General features: G+C 39.8%; 1 protein-coding gene across 1 annotated transcript; it reads left to right on the top strand.

The window, feature by feature from the left end:
- Positions 1–4004: 4004 nt before the first annotated feature.
- Positions 4005–5940, top strand: LOC133314226 (cationic amino acid transporter 8, vacuolar). The gene has a single exon (XM_061515666.1). The coding sequence runs from the start codon at positions 4203–4205 to the stop codon at positions 5757–5759; it is 1557 nt and encodes a 518-aa protein (XP_061371650.1). The 5' UTR covers positions 4005–4202; the 3' UTR covers positions 5760–5940.
- Positions 5941–19109: the final 13169 nt, after the last annotated feature.

Here is a 19109-nt window from a genome sequence, read left to right as displayed (position 1 = left end):
CATTTTAGACCCTCAAAAGGACTGACATGAATTTTATAGGGACTATGAGTCGACTTTTTTTCCCTAAGAGATTAAATTAGGCCCCGTAATATTTGTTGAGTATTCAAAAAATACTTTACTCTAAAAATATCTCCAATGACGATGATCAATACACATTATGCGCTCTCAATTTTAACTTTATACTCAAATAATTTAACAACTTAATTGACTCTTGATTAATATTTTTTTATGTTAAGTTGAAGTTTTCTTTTCTTTTCTTGTTTATTTCCTTTTATTTTTTGGGATAGGATATTGTGACAACCAAATAAAGTTACAACCAATGTTACTACCAATCAATCTCACCGTTAGATTGGTAGTAACGATCCGACAGTCATGATTTGTTCCTTATATAGCCTCTCTCCTCCCTTCTCTTTCCTTCTTCTCTCTGACTATACTCTCTAACGCAGTAGCCGCCGCTGCCGCCCATAGCCTCCGTCGCACCGCTGCACTCTATTGCTGCAGTCTACGGTTCTGATTTAATTGATTTCCATAACCCCTCTCTCTTCCCTTCTCTGAGTTGCGATTGATTTTTTGTTACCTATCCCCTTGTGATGAGTATCTCGTTGAATACAAAGAATGCACTTTTTATAATACGAACAACCCTTCTCCTGTGAAAAAGCTACTATAGTTTTGGAACATGGAATATTGTAATAAATTAAAAGAGCAATCAGAACACAAAAAATGGGAAGGTCTATCCGCATCAAAACTGCATCGCCTTATGTTATTAGGGTTACAAGCGGCGGCGACCGGCGGCTATGGGCAATGGTGGCGGAGGCAGAGAGGCTGTAGAGTGCGACGGCGCGACGGAGGCTATGGGCGGCGGCGGCTGCTGCGTTAGAGAGTATAGTAAGAGAGAAGGGGGATAGAGAAGGGAGGAGAGAGAGGCTATATAAGGAACAAATCATGACCGTCAGATCGTTACTACCAATCTAACGGTGAGATTAATTGGTAGTAACATTGGTTGTAACTTTACTTGGTTGTCACAATATCCTATCCCTTATTTTTTTAATACATTTAAAAAAATTCAAATATTTTTTGGGAGGTCATCCCTAATTATGCACTCATAAATAAAATTTCTTGGGTCCGCCACTATTAATAACTAGTTGAAGTTTTAAAGAAATCCATAGTTGTTCATTATAGGTATTTCGGCCATCACATAAAAAGGGTGATTGGAAACCTTGTTTGATGATTTAGATGGTGCCTAATGTTCCTTGTATATGATAGGTTTGAATGAAGCATGAATTAGTTGTATGAAATTTGAGAAATTCTTGAAAAAATGCTTTGAACATGTAAAATTCGACCATATTGAGAATGAATGACTTAGAAGCTTGTTAAATATCATTGGAAGCTTTTTGGTGGCCTATTTCAAGTATGTTATAGTGATTCAACCTTACCTTGTATGAAGCTTCTTTGATGAGTCTTTTGGAGATGTATGTTTCGGCCATTAAGTGATTAAATGGGTTAAAATTAGGTTGGACTTTGGATTATGACTTTGGATTATGACAAGTGAAAAATACATACTTGTGTTAGTGTTCAAAGCTAACTAGCTTATTGGGTCCATTCTTTGACTTGTGGTTAATTTAGTATAACTTGTGATTTGGCACGAATTGACTTGTCTAACTTGATAAGAAAGTATTTAGTCTGAAAGCATTTGATGGAACCAACCTAATTCTGATTTCTGTAAATTTGATGAATATGTCAAGTGTTGAACTTGGTGCTGAACACTTGGACATAAACCTTGGTTGGTGTTGATTATATTTGGTTGGTAAACTAGGTTGTAGGCAAGTGACCTAGTGCTTGAAGATCAGATTTCGAGAAGCTTTGGATTAATTGCTTAAAGTACAAGTAACAACAGGGTCTAGTGGGATCATGGTTTGTATATCTGCATATTTGTATTATGGTTCTACTATATACTTATTATAGTGGCATTCATGTAGGTAATGATATATGACTATATGATATGTATTTCTGACAATATGACTACGTATAATATGTATTTCTGATGATATGATTTTGTATGATATGTATTCGTGATGTCTTGATTCATGGATATGATAAGTATATGAGATATCTGACTTGTTTGATTACCAGTTCTTGGCCAATGAACATATAATTGTTATTTTCCATTATTGTCCGGTCCTCGGTAGTCTCTAGTTGCTCCATGAGTACTTGTCGCTAAGAGATCTTGTTACACTTCATTGTGTATTATGATGCTCGAAGATCTAGTTATACTCTGTGAGTACTTTGTTACTCAGAGATCTTGATATCTTTTGTAAGGACTTCAATTCTAACAAGATCTTGTTATACTCTATGAGGACTTATGTTCTTAAATTGTAAGTTTAAAATTCATAATACTTTTGTATTTGGATTTCTAAATAATAACTTAAATACGTAATTATAATAATTGTCACTTGTGTGAAGACACACTAATAATATTTTGGAGTTACCCAACCCTAATTACCTCTTTGAGGCGAGTTGGCTCTCTCCGGTATCCCCACGACCTTCGACTCTTTGAGCCGGCTATGAGACTAATCCGGAGTGCGGGAGAGCAGTGATGGGTAAAGGTTCAGCCCCCTCCCCAAAAATGCATTCAGCAGGGACACGCTAATAATATTAAACCAAGTTAAAATAATATTAACTTCTACAAATTTAGTACAATATTGAATATACAAAGATTAAAAGTTTTAGAGTTTAGATGAAGGGTACAATCTCTATAAATTAGCTACACACTAATTAAGGAAAGAAATCAGCTAGAGAGAGAGAAACAAGATTGTAACAAATTAAGAATCAAATAAATTCAAATTGGGAAATAAATAAGATTATATTAATTTTTGGGGCACATAGCATAATTATTCAGGCGCAATTATATAAGATTATTTAAAATTTTAAAATTTTAAGAACATAATTAAATATTTGGTAATAACATAGATATGCAAAGTATTTTCTACGGAAAGAAAAAAAATCAAATGAAACTTGGTGAAGAAAAGTATTTGAATCCTAATCAGCTAAGGGGACGTTTGGGAGAGGAGAAATTTTGTTTTACTCTCATGATTTATAGAAATATAGTGGAAAAATAAGTTTTTCGAAAATATTACCAAAAATTTATTTGGTAAGAGAAAATATTATGAGAAATGTTGGGTTAAATTTTCTTGCTTCTTGGATGTTTTTTTCAGAAAATTTTATACACAAAATAAGATCCTAAAAAAATCAAATTTTTGAAAAAAAATTAAAAATCTGGTACCAAATATGAATAAATAAAATTAACATCCTTAATTTTATGAAAATCCTTAAAAGTATCATCTACCAAATACGGAATATACGTAGTAACTAGTAAGCATGGGGAGAATGAAGATGAATTGTACTAGCGCCCGTTTCAAGTTCAAATACATTACAATTTATCAAGACGTGCAACAAGTCTCAATGCATTACGATTTTTTTTTCTTTACTTTTGTTCTAGTTTCATGAAAGATTTACTAGATAAAACTTTAAAAAAAGTATTAATAATAAATTTATGGGTGATAACATTTTTTCTTGTAGTGTGATACATGAATAAGAATAATACAAAATCAGAAGGTGATTAAAAAATCATAAAATACAAAATCGTAATGTAAAAAAATCGTAAAATCGTTTAGAAGAATAATAAAATCGTTTTGATGAAAAAAAATCATAAAAACGTATAATCATAATGCTAAATCGAGATTTTAACAATAATAACTGTACTTAGATTCAGCGCATCACATCAATAAAAGCATTACCGGAAGAGAAGAAAAATTTGACATAAAAAAGAAATTTTAACTTATATGAAATATTTTTATTGGTAGAGATGCACCGGATCTTACCGAAGATTTATTCGTGATACAGTTAGTTGATCAGTCCCAGCTGTCAGTGGTCCTTCAATTCTCAAAAGTCAGCTATTCTTGTCTTTTCCCTACGTGGCATTGAGTAAGGCCATGGAACCACCTCCACCACCGTCCTCCGCCGCCACAGCCCGAAGCTACTGGCGGTGGAGCAAACAAGATTTCTTCCCGGAGCCATCCTTCCAGAACCCGAAATCCTACCGGACGGCCCTGATAAACATCTGTCCACGCCTCAAGGACCGCCTTCTCAACCGCTCAACCGACTCCAATGAGCTCCTCGTCCTCCCTCAAGCAAGCGAGAACCGTATGAATCGCTGCCTCACCTGGTGGGACCTCCTTTGGCTCTCCTTCGGCTCCGTCGTCGGCTCCGGCATCTTCGTCATCACCGGCCAGGAGGCCCGCCTCGGTGCTGGACCGGCCATCGTCCTCTCTTACGCCGCTTCTGGGTTCTCCGCTCTTCTCTCCGCCCTCTGCTACACCGAGTTCGCCGTCGACGTTCCCGTCGCCGGCGGCTCCTTCTCCTATCTCAGAATTGAGTTGGGCGACTTCGTGGCCTTCATAGCCGCCGGCAACATCCTGCTCGAGGCCCTAGTCGGCGCCGCCGGCCTCGGCCGCTCCTGGTCTTCCTACTTCGCCAGCATGGTTAAAAACGACCCGGATTTCTTCCGGATCCGGGTCAGTTCCTTCAAACCCGGATTCAACATGCTGGATCCTTTGGCGGTTTTTGTTCTCGTAATCACAAACGGCATTGCCATGAGTGGAACAAGAAATACCTCCATATTAACCTGGCTTAGTTCTATTGTTACCACTTTGGTAATTGGGTTCATCGTTGTGGTTGGTTTTGTTCATGGAAAAACCTCAAACTTGGTGCCGTTTTTCCCTTACGGGGCGAAGGGGGTTTTCAGTGCTGCTGCTGTTGTGTATTGGTCGTACACTGGATTTGACATGGTGGCAACAATGTCTGAAGAGACCAAGAACCCTTCAAGGGATATACCTATTGGTTTGGTTGGTTCAATGAGCATGATCACTGTGATTTATTGCTTGATGGCTTTGGCACTTGTGACGATGGTGAAGTACACTGAGATTGATGTCGATGCTGCTTATTCTGTTGCTTTTTCTCAGATTGGGATGACTTGGGCTAAGTACCTTGTGAGTGTTTGTGCATTGAAGGGAATGACCACAAGCTTGCTTGTGGGGTCCATGGGGCAAGCTAGGTACACGACTCAGATTGCAAGGTCACATATGATTCCACCTTTTTTTGCACTAGTTCACCCCAAGACAGGAACCCCAGTTAATGCCACTCTGTTGATAACTATATTCAGTTCTGTTATTGCTCTTTTCTCTAGTTTGGATGTTCTGTCTAGTGTTTTCTCTATTAGCACTCTTTTCATTTTTATGCTTATGGCCGTTGCATTGCTTGTGAGGAGATACTATGTGAGAGAGACCACGTCCAAGAAGGATTTGATTAGACTTGTTGTGTGCTTGTTTGTTATTATTGGTTCTTCTGCTGTTGGGGCTGCACTTTGGAACTCGGACAAGCTGGGTTGGGTAGGCTATACAGTGGCTGCTTTTGTTTGGTTTTTGGCCACTTTGGGAATGAGTTTTCTTCCAAAGCTGAGGACTCCAAAGGTTTGGGGTGTTCCACTGGTTCCGTGGCTGCCTTCATTGTCTATTGGAACCAACCTTTTTCTCATGGGGTCTTTAGGTTCTCAGGCTTTCTGGAGGTTCTTGATTTGCACTGCTGTAATGCTTTTATATTATTTATTTGTTGGTGTCCATGCAACTTATGATGTTGAGCATCAAAATGATGAAGAATCAAAGCATGGTGAGGGAATGGATGATACCAATCAAGGGGTCTTATAGCTAGTTTCCTAGTTTGATCTATAGAGATTTGATAAATTCTTTTATATTGCTGGGGTTACTTACAGTACATGTGAACCGCTAAGATCTTTTTTGTTTTAAGAAATTGATTATTTTAGCTTTCCTGCTGTGGAGTAAAAAGAACTTGATCATTTTTTTTTCCTTGGAGAACTAACTATGCAGTGCCAGCCAAATATGAATCATGGCTTGCCCTTTCTATTAAATGAGATAAGTATCAATCTAATGAAAGCTGATGTTCTCAATTATTCTGCAAGTTTCTTGATAAGAAAGATATTTATCTCCCTTGTTGATCTGTAACGTTGGTTTTGACGTTGCTAGAGTTCAGGGTGTTTTTTTTTTTTTTTTTTTTTTTTTGTGTTCTAGTGAAACCCAATGGTTTTACGTATATGTGATCCCCTCATAGTGCTAGGAAATTGTGAATCGATTCGTCCTCCAATTATCTGTATTTTAAATGGGTTTTATAAGAGTTATGTTGTAGGAAAAGTGATTGTGTAATGTTATAGAGATTCGTTTTGCGTGCCTTAATTTTTTATTTATTTTTTTGTTTTAAAAAGTGTGGACCCCACAAAATGTTATGAGAGTAGGAAAGTTTGTTGTGTTATGTTAAAGGATAAAACGAAAACCCATTTTAAATAGCAGAAGTGTATGAAATGCAAAAAGGAAAACTGTTTTTACCTAATGAAATCATACCAGTCTGCAAACAGAAATGACAGAAAATCGTAGTCATCAACTTGTGACAAACCTTAAATATCATGATCAACAACTACCAAAGCCCTCTTGAACTTCTTCTTTCCTTTCTCCACTCTGAACAAATCCTTATTGCTTGTAGCTGCTTACTGTTAGTATGGCATAATGCTTTGTTCATCCTCGAAATTAGCCTGTTGTTGACAATGATGATTCTAAAGGGTTCTCTAGCGAATTTTTTAATATGCTCCAGGACCACCGTGGTTCTTCCACTCAAAAATTGACACTTATATTAAAAAAATTTTTCTCTCTTCTCTCTCCTTTCTCCTCTCTTCTCAACTTTTTTTCTCTTTCTCTCCCCTCAGTCTCACCCAATTTTTTTTGCTTCCGGACCACATTAACTTCGCTCGGTTCTCTAGAGTCTGGACTTATTTATTCGTGATTTGATATTGTTCTTGTTTGGACCTTTAGGCCCAAGGTTCACTCTCCATTACAGGGTAAAATATTACTCACTGAATATCTCACCAATTGTGCCAAATAATCACCCTTTTGGCAAATATCCCTTCCCCCCCTCGCCGCCGCCGCCCTAACAACACCTCTTGTACACTTGTGGGTCTCATTTCTACCTCACACCTTTCGTGATATGCTCCCTAGCAGCTTATATGAGGCACAACTTGACACATAGAAAGAGATATTCCAATTTGTGCGCATACAGTATCTTTTGACTTTCTCACATACATATAAGGCCCTGTTTGTTGCACACACCAAAACCATTATCTATCGTTTTGCATGGCAGAAACCACAACCCTTACACCTGCTTGTTGACCTCTGATTATTGGTCATTTTGATACCAAGACCTCTATGTTGACATTTTACTGGATCCATATTCCAACAATCCAAAAAATGGATATGTTCATTAGCAATGATGAATAGAGGAACTCAAGTCAGAATCCTAACAATAGAATAAGACCTCATAACAATCTCATAACAAACCAAGTGGAAGCCCAACTGGTAACTTATTATAAATCGGGGTCACCACCACCAGGTACACACTTTTAGCTCATTTTATTTTTGTAGTTACTGTGTACACACACCACCCATTGGTTAAGATCGTACTATTAAAGTGCACAGTGATCCATAGCCCCTTACGGTATCTCTCATAGATACTGAGCGTACAAATTCGATATTGATCAATCACCCATCAGGTGATCATTCACGGTTCACCCGGACCAAACATTAGCACCATCTGTGGAGAATTAGTGAATTTCGATTTCCACCCAACAATGGTACACACGTGCAATGTCACAAATAATTTTCTGCCGTCCCTCATAGATGAACAGGGAGGCCTGTAGCCAGTGTTGGAAGAGGTGCACATCAGTGATGCTGAATCAGATTTGGTGTCATCAAGACACCGGGGGAACCTAATTGCGAATCAACCACGTCCACCTAAACGAGAAGCATAACTTGCCACGAACCATATTCACCAAACTGCCATCAACTCTATCCTGCGAAGGATGGAAAAGATGGAAATCGGTTCTTGGCCCAACAACGAGTGGACGTTCATAGAATGGAGGCCTTGGAAAATAGGCTATTAGGCCAGAATGTGAATAATTAGAACAGCCATGCCGAGAGGGAATGGCCGTGAGTCCCAGAACAAAGAAAGTAATAATGATAGAGGTGTAGACAATTGACAAGGTAGAGTCAACGACAATAGCCGAGGTCAAAGAAATGGCTGGGGTGATGGAAACGGGCCTGGACAAAATGAGAATCCTCAATCGCACCATAATGGGGAACAACAAAATGACAGCCCGTTCATTGATGGGGTCATGAACTCGAGATTCCTACCGAGACACAAGAAGTTGAATGTGCCGATGTATGACGACAGTCAGGATCCAGAAGCTCATCTGGAGGCTTTCAAGACCCAGATGTTCATAAAAGGAATCAGCGGACCCATTGTGGCCTGAATCTTCGCATCCACACTAACGGGATCGACCATGACCTGGTATACTAGGTTGCCAAGGAATTCAATTGATTCGTTTGAAGACCTTTGCGAACCTTCTGTTTGAACTTCGCGACAAGTAAGGCCCACCCCATGCCGATGTATGCATTGGGAAATCTGGAAAAAAGAAGGAGTGACGCTGTGCAAATATTTGGACCACTTCAAAGAGGTCGCCCTTAATGTACTAAATTTTACCAATTAGCTGCTTGACTTATTACAGCTTGAGCTTGTTCATCAGCCATGGTTCGTTCTTCAAGTCCTTGATTTTCTATGCTTGGGCTAGCTGCCTGCTTTTGATGTTGTTCAGGGTGTGAGATACCTGAAGATGCTTCAATTGGTTTATCAGCCACCTTCTCAGTGCTTCTGGTTGTTATCTTGGAAGTGTTTGAGGCTTGTGTAGCAACTCTCCCACTTCTTAAGGTAATTGTTTTGATATTCTTTGGGGAGGATGTTGAAGGGACTTCAGTGTCCCTGGTAGTTTGCCTGGTACTCTGTGTAACGCCCGGGCGCCTCAAGAATCAACGATTATCCCCACATACTAACACGAGACTTTTCAGTGTACTTTTTTTTCACTCACACACTTCCTGGAAAAACTTCCCAAGAGGTAACCCATCCCATAATTGCTCCAAGTCAAGAACACTTAACTATGGAGTTCTTTTATTTCGGGCTACCTAAAAGCAGATGCATCTTGTTAGTATAGGTAGTATCAATTAATTCTTATAAGCTATCCCAAATTGTGCAGTCTCATACCTGCACAGTCTTTGGAATTCCTCTCTTTCGGGTGTCGATTCGATTCATTCGCTCATGTAACCCCCCGCTGGAAGCCTGTCACGAGTCGCTCCTTGTCCATGCCCTTTCGCACCGACAATCACTCCCCACCCTCGTCAGCGCCTGGGATGTTACATGCCCACCAGCTTCCGCCTGGTTCATCCTCGAACCACACCGTACTGGGAGAGAGGCCCTGCTCTGATAACACTTGTAACGCCCGGCCGCTTCAAGAATCAATGACTATTCCCACATACTAACACGAGATTTTTCAGTGTGTTTTTTTCTCACTCGCACACTTCCTGAAAAAACTTCCCAGGAGGTCACCCATCCCAGAATTGCTCCAAGTCAAGCACGCTTAACTATGAAGTTCTTCCGTTTCGGGCTACCGAAAAGTAGATAAATCTTGTTAGTGTAAGTAGTACTAATTAATTCTTATAAGCTATCCCAAACTGTGCAGTCTCATACTTGCACAGTCTTTGGAATTCCTCTCTTTCGGGTGTCAATTTGATTCATTCGCTCATGTAACCCCCCGCTGGAAGCCTGTTAGGAGCTGCTCCTTGTCCATGCCCTTTCGGACCAGCGATCACTCCCCGCCCTCGTCAACGCCTGGTATGTTACACTCTGGTGTTAAGGCTGGCAGCTATTTTCCCCAGGTGGGACTCAATATTTATAACAGCTGCATCATTTCTAGTGACATATTCTTTCACATAATTTTCCAATGCACTGATTCGTTGTTCATCTCTGGGGAATGGAGCATTGTTTGATCTTTTTTGATTAAATGCTCCATTTACCCATTGTTGCTTTGTTGATATTGTTGTTGTAGGTTGTTGATGGTTTAGGATAGATGGGTGGTCTTCACTGAGGATTATGGTTCTGATCTTTCTGTATAGTGCCTCCAAAATTTGGGTTGTTGTTGCGACTTGCATATTGGTTGTCTCTGGCTTGATTGAAGTTCTTGCCACCAAAATTTTCTGCATAAAACACTAGAGCTGTCGAAGGACAATCTGTTGAGTCATGTTGGTCACCACATGCTGAGCATGGTTCACTTTCTGGGGCTGAGTTGTAAAACATTGGCGTTGGGCTGATTTCTGTCAACTTTTAAACTCTTCACTTCATTCATCAAGGCAACTAGTTGAGCTTCCATGGCACTTTGTTTATCCAGCTCCAACATGCCTGGTTTCGTGAAAGGGTTTATCCTTTCTAGAGGCCAAGGACCAGATCTGAGATACCATAAATTGGAGAATATTGATTTTGCCTTACTCACCAAGGAAAGGAGACTATGCCCTTACTTCCATAGGCATTGTTTGGTCAAAAGGTGTTGGGGGAAAAATATATATGTTGTAGAACGTTCCTCAGTTCATTAAGAGAAAACACATTTGCTCTCTTAATTTCGACTCAAGTACGCAAGTGCACGCATCAAGTAATAAATGGGAGTATTAATGCCCAGATAATCGTTCTCATGAGGATGCAACTCTAATTAATGCCTTATACTATTTTACAAAGAATGAAAATGAAAAGAAAAGTTAGTAATTGACATGTCTGGTCAAACGTTCCCTACTATCTTGACAACGTTCCTCAAGGATAGCAGGTTCAACCTGATAGCAAACAGTTCATCGCTTCGTTATGTATGATACCCTTCTTGTTGAGAGAAAGAAAAACAATATTCATGGGAGATTTATAGATACAAGATTGAATAAATAAATAAAAAATAACAATAGTAATAACAGTAATTAAGAGACAACAGTATGGGTGGTGTAAAACAGTTTTAACAGAAGGAACGTATCCACTGTTCCATTCTTAAATAATTATTCTCTCTTATCAAGACTTAACACTTTTGTCTTTGTTCCAGTCTCTATACTGCCAACGTCTGATTCCTCAGCTTATGGACTGGATGGCTCACAAGTTTTCATATTTCTATGGCTCGCTTGACTCCAACAGGTACTGGGTTCAGGACCTTCAAGTGAACGAGGTGGTCCCTTATTCCTAAGACAACCAGCAGCGTTGTTTCCACAACACTACCTTCCCCCCTCTGGTTAAGCTGTCTGAAATCCCTTCCTTATGAAGTTCCTTTCTCAGTATGTGTTCAATTTCCATTGATACGCAATGAATATAGCTTACTTAACCAGAGAAATACAAAAGTTTTGAAAATAAGTCTTTAAGAACTTTGCAGTTTTTCCGTTCCACAGATAGTTTAGCCTATGGCTACTAGTTTAAACATAATTATTCCAAACTGAAGTCCCATAGACCCGAGATTCAGTTCAGAGATAACAAATGAAAAGGAGAGAAATAACACTTGTATTTAAATGGAAATAACTTGATTACAACAAAATAAAAAATGAAGAATATGGTTGCTGCTCGTGAGGAGTCTCAAGTGGGTGATACAGAATGAAGAAGAAGTGTTGTCACTTAACTAAAGTTAAAACCATACAAATACAAAGAAAACTATAAAATAAACTAAGTGATATCTTCTTAAGGAATTCGATGTGTTTCTTCGTGCTGGAACGTCCTATTTATAGGCAGAAGAGTGAAGGGCAAAATGGATAATTCTCTTGGAGTTACTTTCTTGACTGCATGGAAGGGGCAGTGTGAATAGTGCTTTGAGGGGCGCAAGTGGCTGGATGGGACAGTTATTGTTGAGATTTGTTTTTCCTTCTGATCATCCTCATGCCTTGCTTTCCTCTTTAGCCAATAGGAACCGTTTATTCCCTGCTGCGCACGTTTCCTCTTGCTTGATTGTTGCACCGCTTATGCTTTATGGAAACTTCTTTCCAACGTTTCCTGCAAAGTGGTCAGAAATATTAAATGAGTGGAGCATGTGTATTTAATGTTCCAAATCCGTTCCCCTTTTCGTATACTTTCCAAAGACTTACGTCACCATCCATTCCCCACTGCGTTTTTGTCAAAAAGATATTAAACATGTGCTTTTAAAGTTTCTCATCAGGTGAAGGAACATATGGTATTTTGCCATCAAAATGGGCCTAGATGGGAACGAATTTTCATCCCATCAAACACCCAAAAACTAAACTGTTGGTTGTCCTCAAACAACTCAGGAATAGTGGCTTAGGCTGTTCAATTTCAAAGAATAGCTCAACTTCAGAAACTTGAGCCAGTAAGTAACCATAATTTTTTCGAAGAATGAACTACTTTCCACAGGTGATCAGTAAAAAGAATTTGTTCCAAGATAAGTGAAGGTTGCTGATCTTCTGTCTTACTACCACTCAGGGTTTGGTGTTTCTCTGTCCATTCCTGGATGTGATTCTTCAAACTTGCTTATCTACTGTTTTCCTAAGAAGGACATGGGTCTTTCATATCAAGGATCTTTGTGAAAATGATTAATGGAGGGTTTATAGAAATGGCATAGTCACTGGTCTTGGATCAAGGAACATTGTTCAGGTCTTCTGTTCCGGAACTGGACTTTTCTGGTTGAGGGAACAACTTGTCTTTTTGTACCTTCTTTTTCTTCCTTTGGAGGAATCTTTTCTGGTATTTTCTTCTGAATTCTTTTGAATGGATATTCCCATTTTTCTTTGTTTTCTTTTCTTCTTGTCCTTTTGCTCATTTTGAATTTGTTCCTTGTCCCTTTTAATTGACCATGGGATGAGTGTGTGTGTGTGTGGGGGGGGGGGTTGTACTGTGGTATGAATGGAAGTGTTTGTTTAATCCTGAAAGGGTGAGTGTTTGAAGGTTGATCCTTGTTAGTGAAATTCACTTGTTCTTCAGCAGTACTGATAGCATCAAGGCAAGTTAAGAAGTTTCATTGTGGTGACACCTCAAGAACGCTCTCATAAGTAAGTGTTTGGCATTTTTCGTTCCTCACCAGCTTTAGTTCACATAGATCAGTTTCCTTAAAAAATCTGAAGATTAAATTCATTTCACCTTTCCTATTTCAAGCATTCAAAGTAAGAACAAGAATGATTATTTATTGACTTTGTGCTTCATGCCATTGGTTTATTCAAAGTTTCACAGTCACAATACTATAACTGAAATGTATGTCCCAAACAGTTTGATCAAAAACGATTTTCTATTTCAAAAAGGAATTAAAATTTTACACTAAGGAACGGAAAGAAAAATAAATGTAAATTAACAGAAAAACAGTAAATGGGAAATAAGCAAAATAGGAAGGTCTTTCTCCTTTTCAATGGAGACGTCTCTTGCCCAGCTCAAAATTCTTTTCAGCATCTAGTTCCTCCTGCGTAGGTGGTCTCCTGCAGAGCTGTTCTCTTAATCTTCTGACTTCAGCTTCGGGGAGCCATTTCTCAGCGTCCTTCAGTAGATCGCTGATCACAGCAGTGAGGTGCACAATGGTGGATCTCATCATTATCCTGTCGTTGTGGATATGCACTATCTGCCCTTCTACATCCAGCAATCTGTGTTCTAGCTGAGTGATTATCCCCTCCAAATATGTACCAAAAGCCTTGAGAGCTTCATTGGTTTCTGTTCGTTCATCAGTGTTTTGGAGGTAGAGTTTTCTGAGTTGTTTCTCAGCTCTAGTGTTGTGCATGGAATGTGCAAACTGCAGGGACTCAGATGCCTTTTTGATTTCATCCTTAACAGCTTGAAGGGTAGGTGCAGAAGGTGCAGCACTGGTGCTTTTGATGCTGTCTCTGATGGTGTTGAGAAGTTGCTCTCTATATGTATTCTGTTGTTCCTGGAAGGTGGTGAAGGCAGATGAGAGTTGGTTCAGTCCGTTCCTTAGAGCCTTCAGCTCTTCAGTAATGCTGGTCATGTCCAGCTGAGGAACGAACGGGGTTTCAGGTAGCAGCTTCTCCATCTTTTTCCCCATCATTTCAAAAATTTCAGCAATCCCAATCTGAAATTTTCTCCTTGATGCAATGGGGATTGCTGGAATGGGTGAAGTTGGTTTCTTCTTCTTCTTCTGGTTATTGTTGCTGCCAGAAGCTGGAGGTTCTTCAGGTGCTGGCCTGACTGCAACCTCTTTTATTTTTTAGGAAGAGGGGGCTGTTGTAGTTTGTTCTTCCATCAGTAGAGGAACTCCCAAGCCCTCCTCTTCTACTAGAGCCCTAGCCATGGCCTCGTCCCCAGAAGTATCGAGACGAATAATGGGGCAAGAGAGGGGCCCTCCCAGGTTGATTTTCCTAGGAGCAGTTGGCTTTTTCTTCTTAGGGGATTCAACAAGAATCCCCTTCCCTTTGTCAAGGTTCTTCTGTGGCTGAGCCTCTTGCTCAACCACTTATTTTTTCTGCAGCAAGTGCTGCTTCTATTTCTGCAATCTTCTCTCCTTGTTGTTGCCTAGGAGAGGGTTGTGATGTTGGAGGATGAGCAGATGATGAAGGAGGGGACAGAACATCAGAAGACTCAAAAGTAGCAGAGTTACTTGGGGATTCCTTCTTTTCAGCAGGCCTGGAAGTTCCTCCTTTCTTCAGCCTTTTGGCAATAGGCTCATTGTCCTCACTATCTTCCTCCTTGTCAAAAAGGGTGATAGGTTTCTCAGAGGACGCTCTTGATAAGGGACATTCGTCTGTTCTAAGTTAGCAACAGAAAACAGAGTTGTTCCCTTACTTCCAACCCAAGTGTGCAAGTGCACGCATCAAATAATAATGGGTGTATTAAGGCCCAGATTATCGTTCCCACGAGGATAGAACTCTAAATATTGTCTTAAACTATTTTAAAAGAATGGAAATGAGAATAAAAGTTAGTGAATGAACTGTCTGGTCAAACGTTCCCTACTGTCTTGACAACGTTTCTCACCAATAGTAAGTTCAGTCTGATGGCAAAAAATTGCTCGCTGCGTTATGTATGTGATTTTTCCTGTTTAGAAGAAGGTGTGATAATAATCATTGGAGTTTGATAGATACAAGATTAAACAAAGTAAAAATAAAACAGTAATGATAACTATAATCAAGAGACAACAAAGTGGATGGTTTGAAAAACAGTTTAACAGAAGGAACAGATTCACTGCTACATTCTTAAATAGTTATTTCCTCTGTTCAAGACTTAGCACTTTTTGGCTTTGTCCCAGTTTCTTATCTGCCAACTCTGATTCCTCAGCTCATAGACTAGATGGCTCACAAGTTTCCATATTCCTACGGCTCCCTTGACTCCGACAGGTACTTAGTACAGAACCTTAAAATGGACGAAGTGGCCCCTTATTCCTAAGGTGACCAATAGTGTTTTTGCCATAACACTACCTTCCCCCAATGGCTAAGCTGTCTGAAATCCCTTCCTTAAGGATGTTCCTTTCTCAGTATATGTTCAATTTCTATTAATACACAATGAATATAACTTACTTAGCCAAAGAAATACAAAAAGCTCCAGTCAATAGTTTTGGAAATAATCTTTAAGAGTTTTACAGCTTATCCGTTCCACAGATAGTTCTGCACATGGCTGATATTTTAAACATAATTATTCTAAATTGAAATCCCATAGACCCGAGATTCAGTTCAGAGATAACGATTGGAAAGAAAAGATGAAAAACTTATATTGAAATCAAACAAGAAAGATTACAACAAAGTATAAAATGGAGAAGATGGTTTGATGCTCGTGGGGAGTCTTAATGGATGATACAGAGTAAGGAAGAAGGGATGTCACTTAACTACAGTTAAAACTATACAAAACTAAACTACTAACTAATACTAGGTGATCTCTTCTTTTAGGACTTCAATCCCTCCAGAATTCGATGATGTTTTTGTGTTTGGGACGCCCTATTTATAGGCAGAAGAGAGAGTGGCAGTCTTGTAAATTGCAACAGTGTTTAGAAGCTTGCAAATTGCTTGATGGGACAATTTTTGTTGATGATTAGCCATTTTCTTGCAGTCCCTCATGCCTTGCTTTCTTCCTAGCCAATGAGAACTCTTGATTCTCTGCTGTTCACGTTTCCTGCTGCTTAAGTGGTGCACAACCTTGCTTTTAGAATACGTTGTTTCCACGTTTCCTGCAAAATGAGCAGAGCATTAAATGAAGGTAGCAGGTGTAATAAATGCTCTCAATTCGTTCCCCTTTTAATATGTTTTCAAAGGAATGCCTCATCATACGTTCCCCCACTGTGTTTTTGTCATAAATTTGTAAAACAAATGATTTTCATGCTAAGTTGCTCATCATATGAGGGAACGTATAGTATTTTGCCATCAAAATGGACTTAGATGGGAACGAATTTACGTCCCATCAGCTCCCTCTGACCTCTTGGTGCTGCTGAAGGTTCTCTTCAGCCTCTGACTGGAACGTTCCCCCTTTCTAGGGGGAGCTTTGGCAGGAGATTTCTTTGTGCCCTGTTTGCTCTCAGTAGCAACAGGGGCTTCCTTCTTTACCTTGGTGGGAAGGGGAATGGTTCTTCTTGCCTGGGTGTAGGCAGAAGTGGTTGATTTTGAAAGGGTGGCCTTTGTGGTTTTCTTCTGTGGGGCCTCAAGGCTCTCTTCTTCATCATCATCATCAACATCAGTGCGCTTGAATTCCTCAGGGATTGGTTTGTCTGTCTCAATGTAAGTGCTCCTCAGACCATTCCAGGTTTTAAAATCGATGGCAGACGCTATCACAGTCTCCTCATCTTTGTAGGTCTTCACCCCAGCTCTTAAATAGAGCTTTGTAATCAGGCAGGGAAGACAGACAGTAGTCTTCTTTATCTCCTTCTTCAGACTGCCATGGATAAGTGGTACTGCATCAAAAGTAATGTTCCTCATAATGCAGTAGAGTTGCACCTGTAGTACCCACTTAACAGTGGCATCATGCGTGGAGGGAGTAAGGTTGGAATTGGCAAACAAAGCCTAGAATCTTGCTTCGTCCCTCAAGCTTCCCTTGCAGAGGGATCTTTTAGAGTAGATGGGATCCTTGATAGCGATCATGTTTTTCACGTCCCTCACAAATTTTTCAACCTCTTTGCTTCCCATGTACTCTTGGTATGGGCATTTGGGAACAGTGGGGAGATTGAGTACCTCTTTGATGTCAGTGGGGGAGAATGATACTTTCTTTCCCCTCACCATTACCTCATAAGTTGTGTATCCTGGAGGCAGCCTCTTTGCATGATACAAGAACTCACCCACTAATGAGATGTTGACTTCTCGTTAATCAGTGGCAAACGAAAGCCACGTGAGGCTGATGAAGGCTTTCTTCACAAAGGATGGAAGATGAGCCTTATCTTGCAAGAAGATGTTCTTCTCCGGGTAGAGATGAACAACCTCCTCAGTGATTTCGGGCTCCTGGCCACGGTTGGCCACAGGAATAACAGATACTGAAAGTATGGTCATGATTACAGAAAGAGGGAAGGTTAGGGCAAAATGTAGCTGGAAGTGAGAATAAGAGCAAAAGTTTATAAGTTAGTAGAGAATGGTAAGGATTGAAGGAGAAAGGAAATGAGTTTAAATAAGCATGCGAAGGAGGGAAAATGAGGAGTTTTCCAGGACGTGGAGGTTAAAAAAAGGAAGTTGAGGAGGTAGTGGTAGAGGAACGTTATGGAACGAATGATCAGGGGTTAGTGGTTTTTAACCGCTGATGATGGTTGTAAGGAGGTGGAACGGTTTAGGTTAGAAACGTGGGAGAGAGGGAAATAGGGTAGGAGCAGTTGCATTAATGGCTGAGGAGACAATTGTTTTTTCAGGGCACGTTTTCAAAATCTGCAATGAATGCAGATTTGATAACGGCTGCGTATATGTAAGTGACTCAGCAGGGACAGGTGTCCTTGTCACTCTTATCTCCTAAGCCAGGGAACGTTCCCTTTGTCTTTTACTTACACTCTAAAATAACAATAATAATAATATACTAATTAATAATAAATAAAATGAAGACTACTTAATAAAAGAACCCGAAACATAAATTGCATTGTAAAGAAATACTACTTATTTATTTCCAAATTGCAATAAAAAATATGTATATATAAAATTTAATTTTTTTTTTAATATATGGGAATGTATGGTTATTGAACCACCCCAAAACTACGTTCCTGGAACGGAACGTATCTTATTTAGACTTGGAGTTGAACATCAGACGTTCCCTCCATTTTGAGAGCTGTGTGGTTAAGTTTTAACCACCCCAAAACTTTGCTCTTTGTTAGAGAGCAAAAGTCTCCACTGGGTTGCCTCCCAATCAGCGCTTAGTTTAATGTCTTTAGCTAGACATGTTACTTACCTCTGTCATTTTTGTGGAGAAGAGGTTGAGGAAACTTCAATATCCCCTGGTAGTTTTCCTGGTGTTCTGGTATCGAGGCTAGCAGCTATCTGTCCCAGGTGGGATTCAATATTTCTGACCACAACATCGTTTCTGGTGACATATTCTTTGACATAGCTTTCCAGGGTGTTGATGCGTTGGCCATCTCTTTAGAACGAAGCATAGTTGGTTCTTCTCTGTGGTTCATATGCTCCATTTTTGTTGCCTTGTTGATATTGTTGCTACTGATTATTGTATGGTCTCTGGTTTGTGGGTGGTCTCCATTGTGGATTATGGTTCTGATCCTTTACAATGGTTTCTCCAGGGTTTTGATTGTTGTTGCTTCCTGCATTCTGATTGTCTCTGGCCTGGGTGAAGTTTCTGTTCCCAAACTTTTCTGCATAACACACCAAGGCAGTAGATGGACAGTCTGTTGAATCATGAAGGTCACCACAGGCTGAGCATGGTTCACTCTCAGTTGCTATGAGTTGTAAGACTTCCACTCCTGGTTGTTTTTTACCAGCTTTTAGATTCTTCACCTCATTCATCAGTGTGGCCAGTTGGGATTCCATGGCAATTTGTTTGTCTTATTCTAGCATGCATGGCTTCCTTACTGGGCTCATTCGTTCCAGTGGCCATTTGAGACATCTTTCTGCAGTGCCTTATATGATTTCATACCTGGATTCAAGGGTTCCTGTAAAGAAATATCCTCCTCAACAAAGTCTAAATGTGATTAAGAAGTATGATCAATCCCTTTATAGAAAGACTATAAAACTCTCCAACTCTCC

The sequence above is a fragment of the Gastrolobium bilobum genome, unplaced genomic scaffold (assembly GCF_033153095.1).
Source record: "Gastrolobium bilobum isolate Gb01-03AN ecotype WA unplaced genomic scaffold, APGP_CSIRO_Gbil_v1 utg11727, whole genome shotgun sequence".
In the NCBI taxonomy this organism is placed as follows: Eukaryota; Viridiplantae; Streptophyta; class Magnoliopsida; order Fabales; family Fabaceae; genus Gastrolobium; species Gastrolobium bilobum.
The sequence above is the reverse complement of the archived record's forward strand: the minus strand, read 5'-3'. Positions and strand labels throughout refer to the sequence as shown.

Bases quoted from the DNA above. Each gene is read 5' to 3' on its own strand.
- LOC133314226 (XM_061515666.1), top strand. From the start codon at position 4,203: ATGAATCGCTGCCTCACCTGGTGGGACCTCCTTTGGCTCTCCTTCGGC.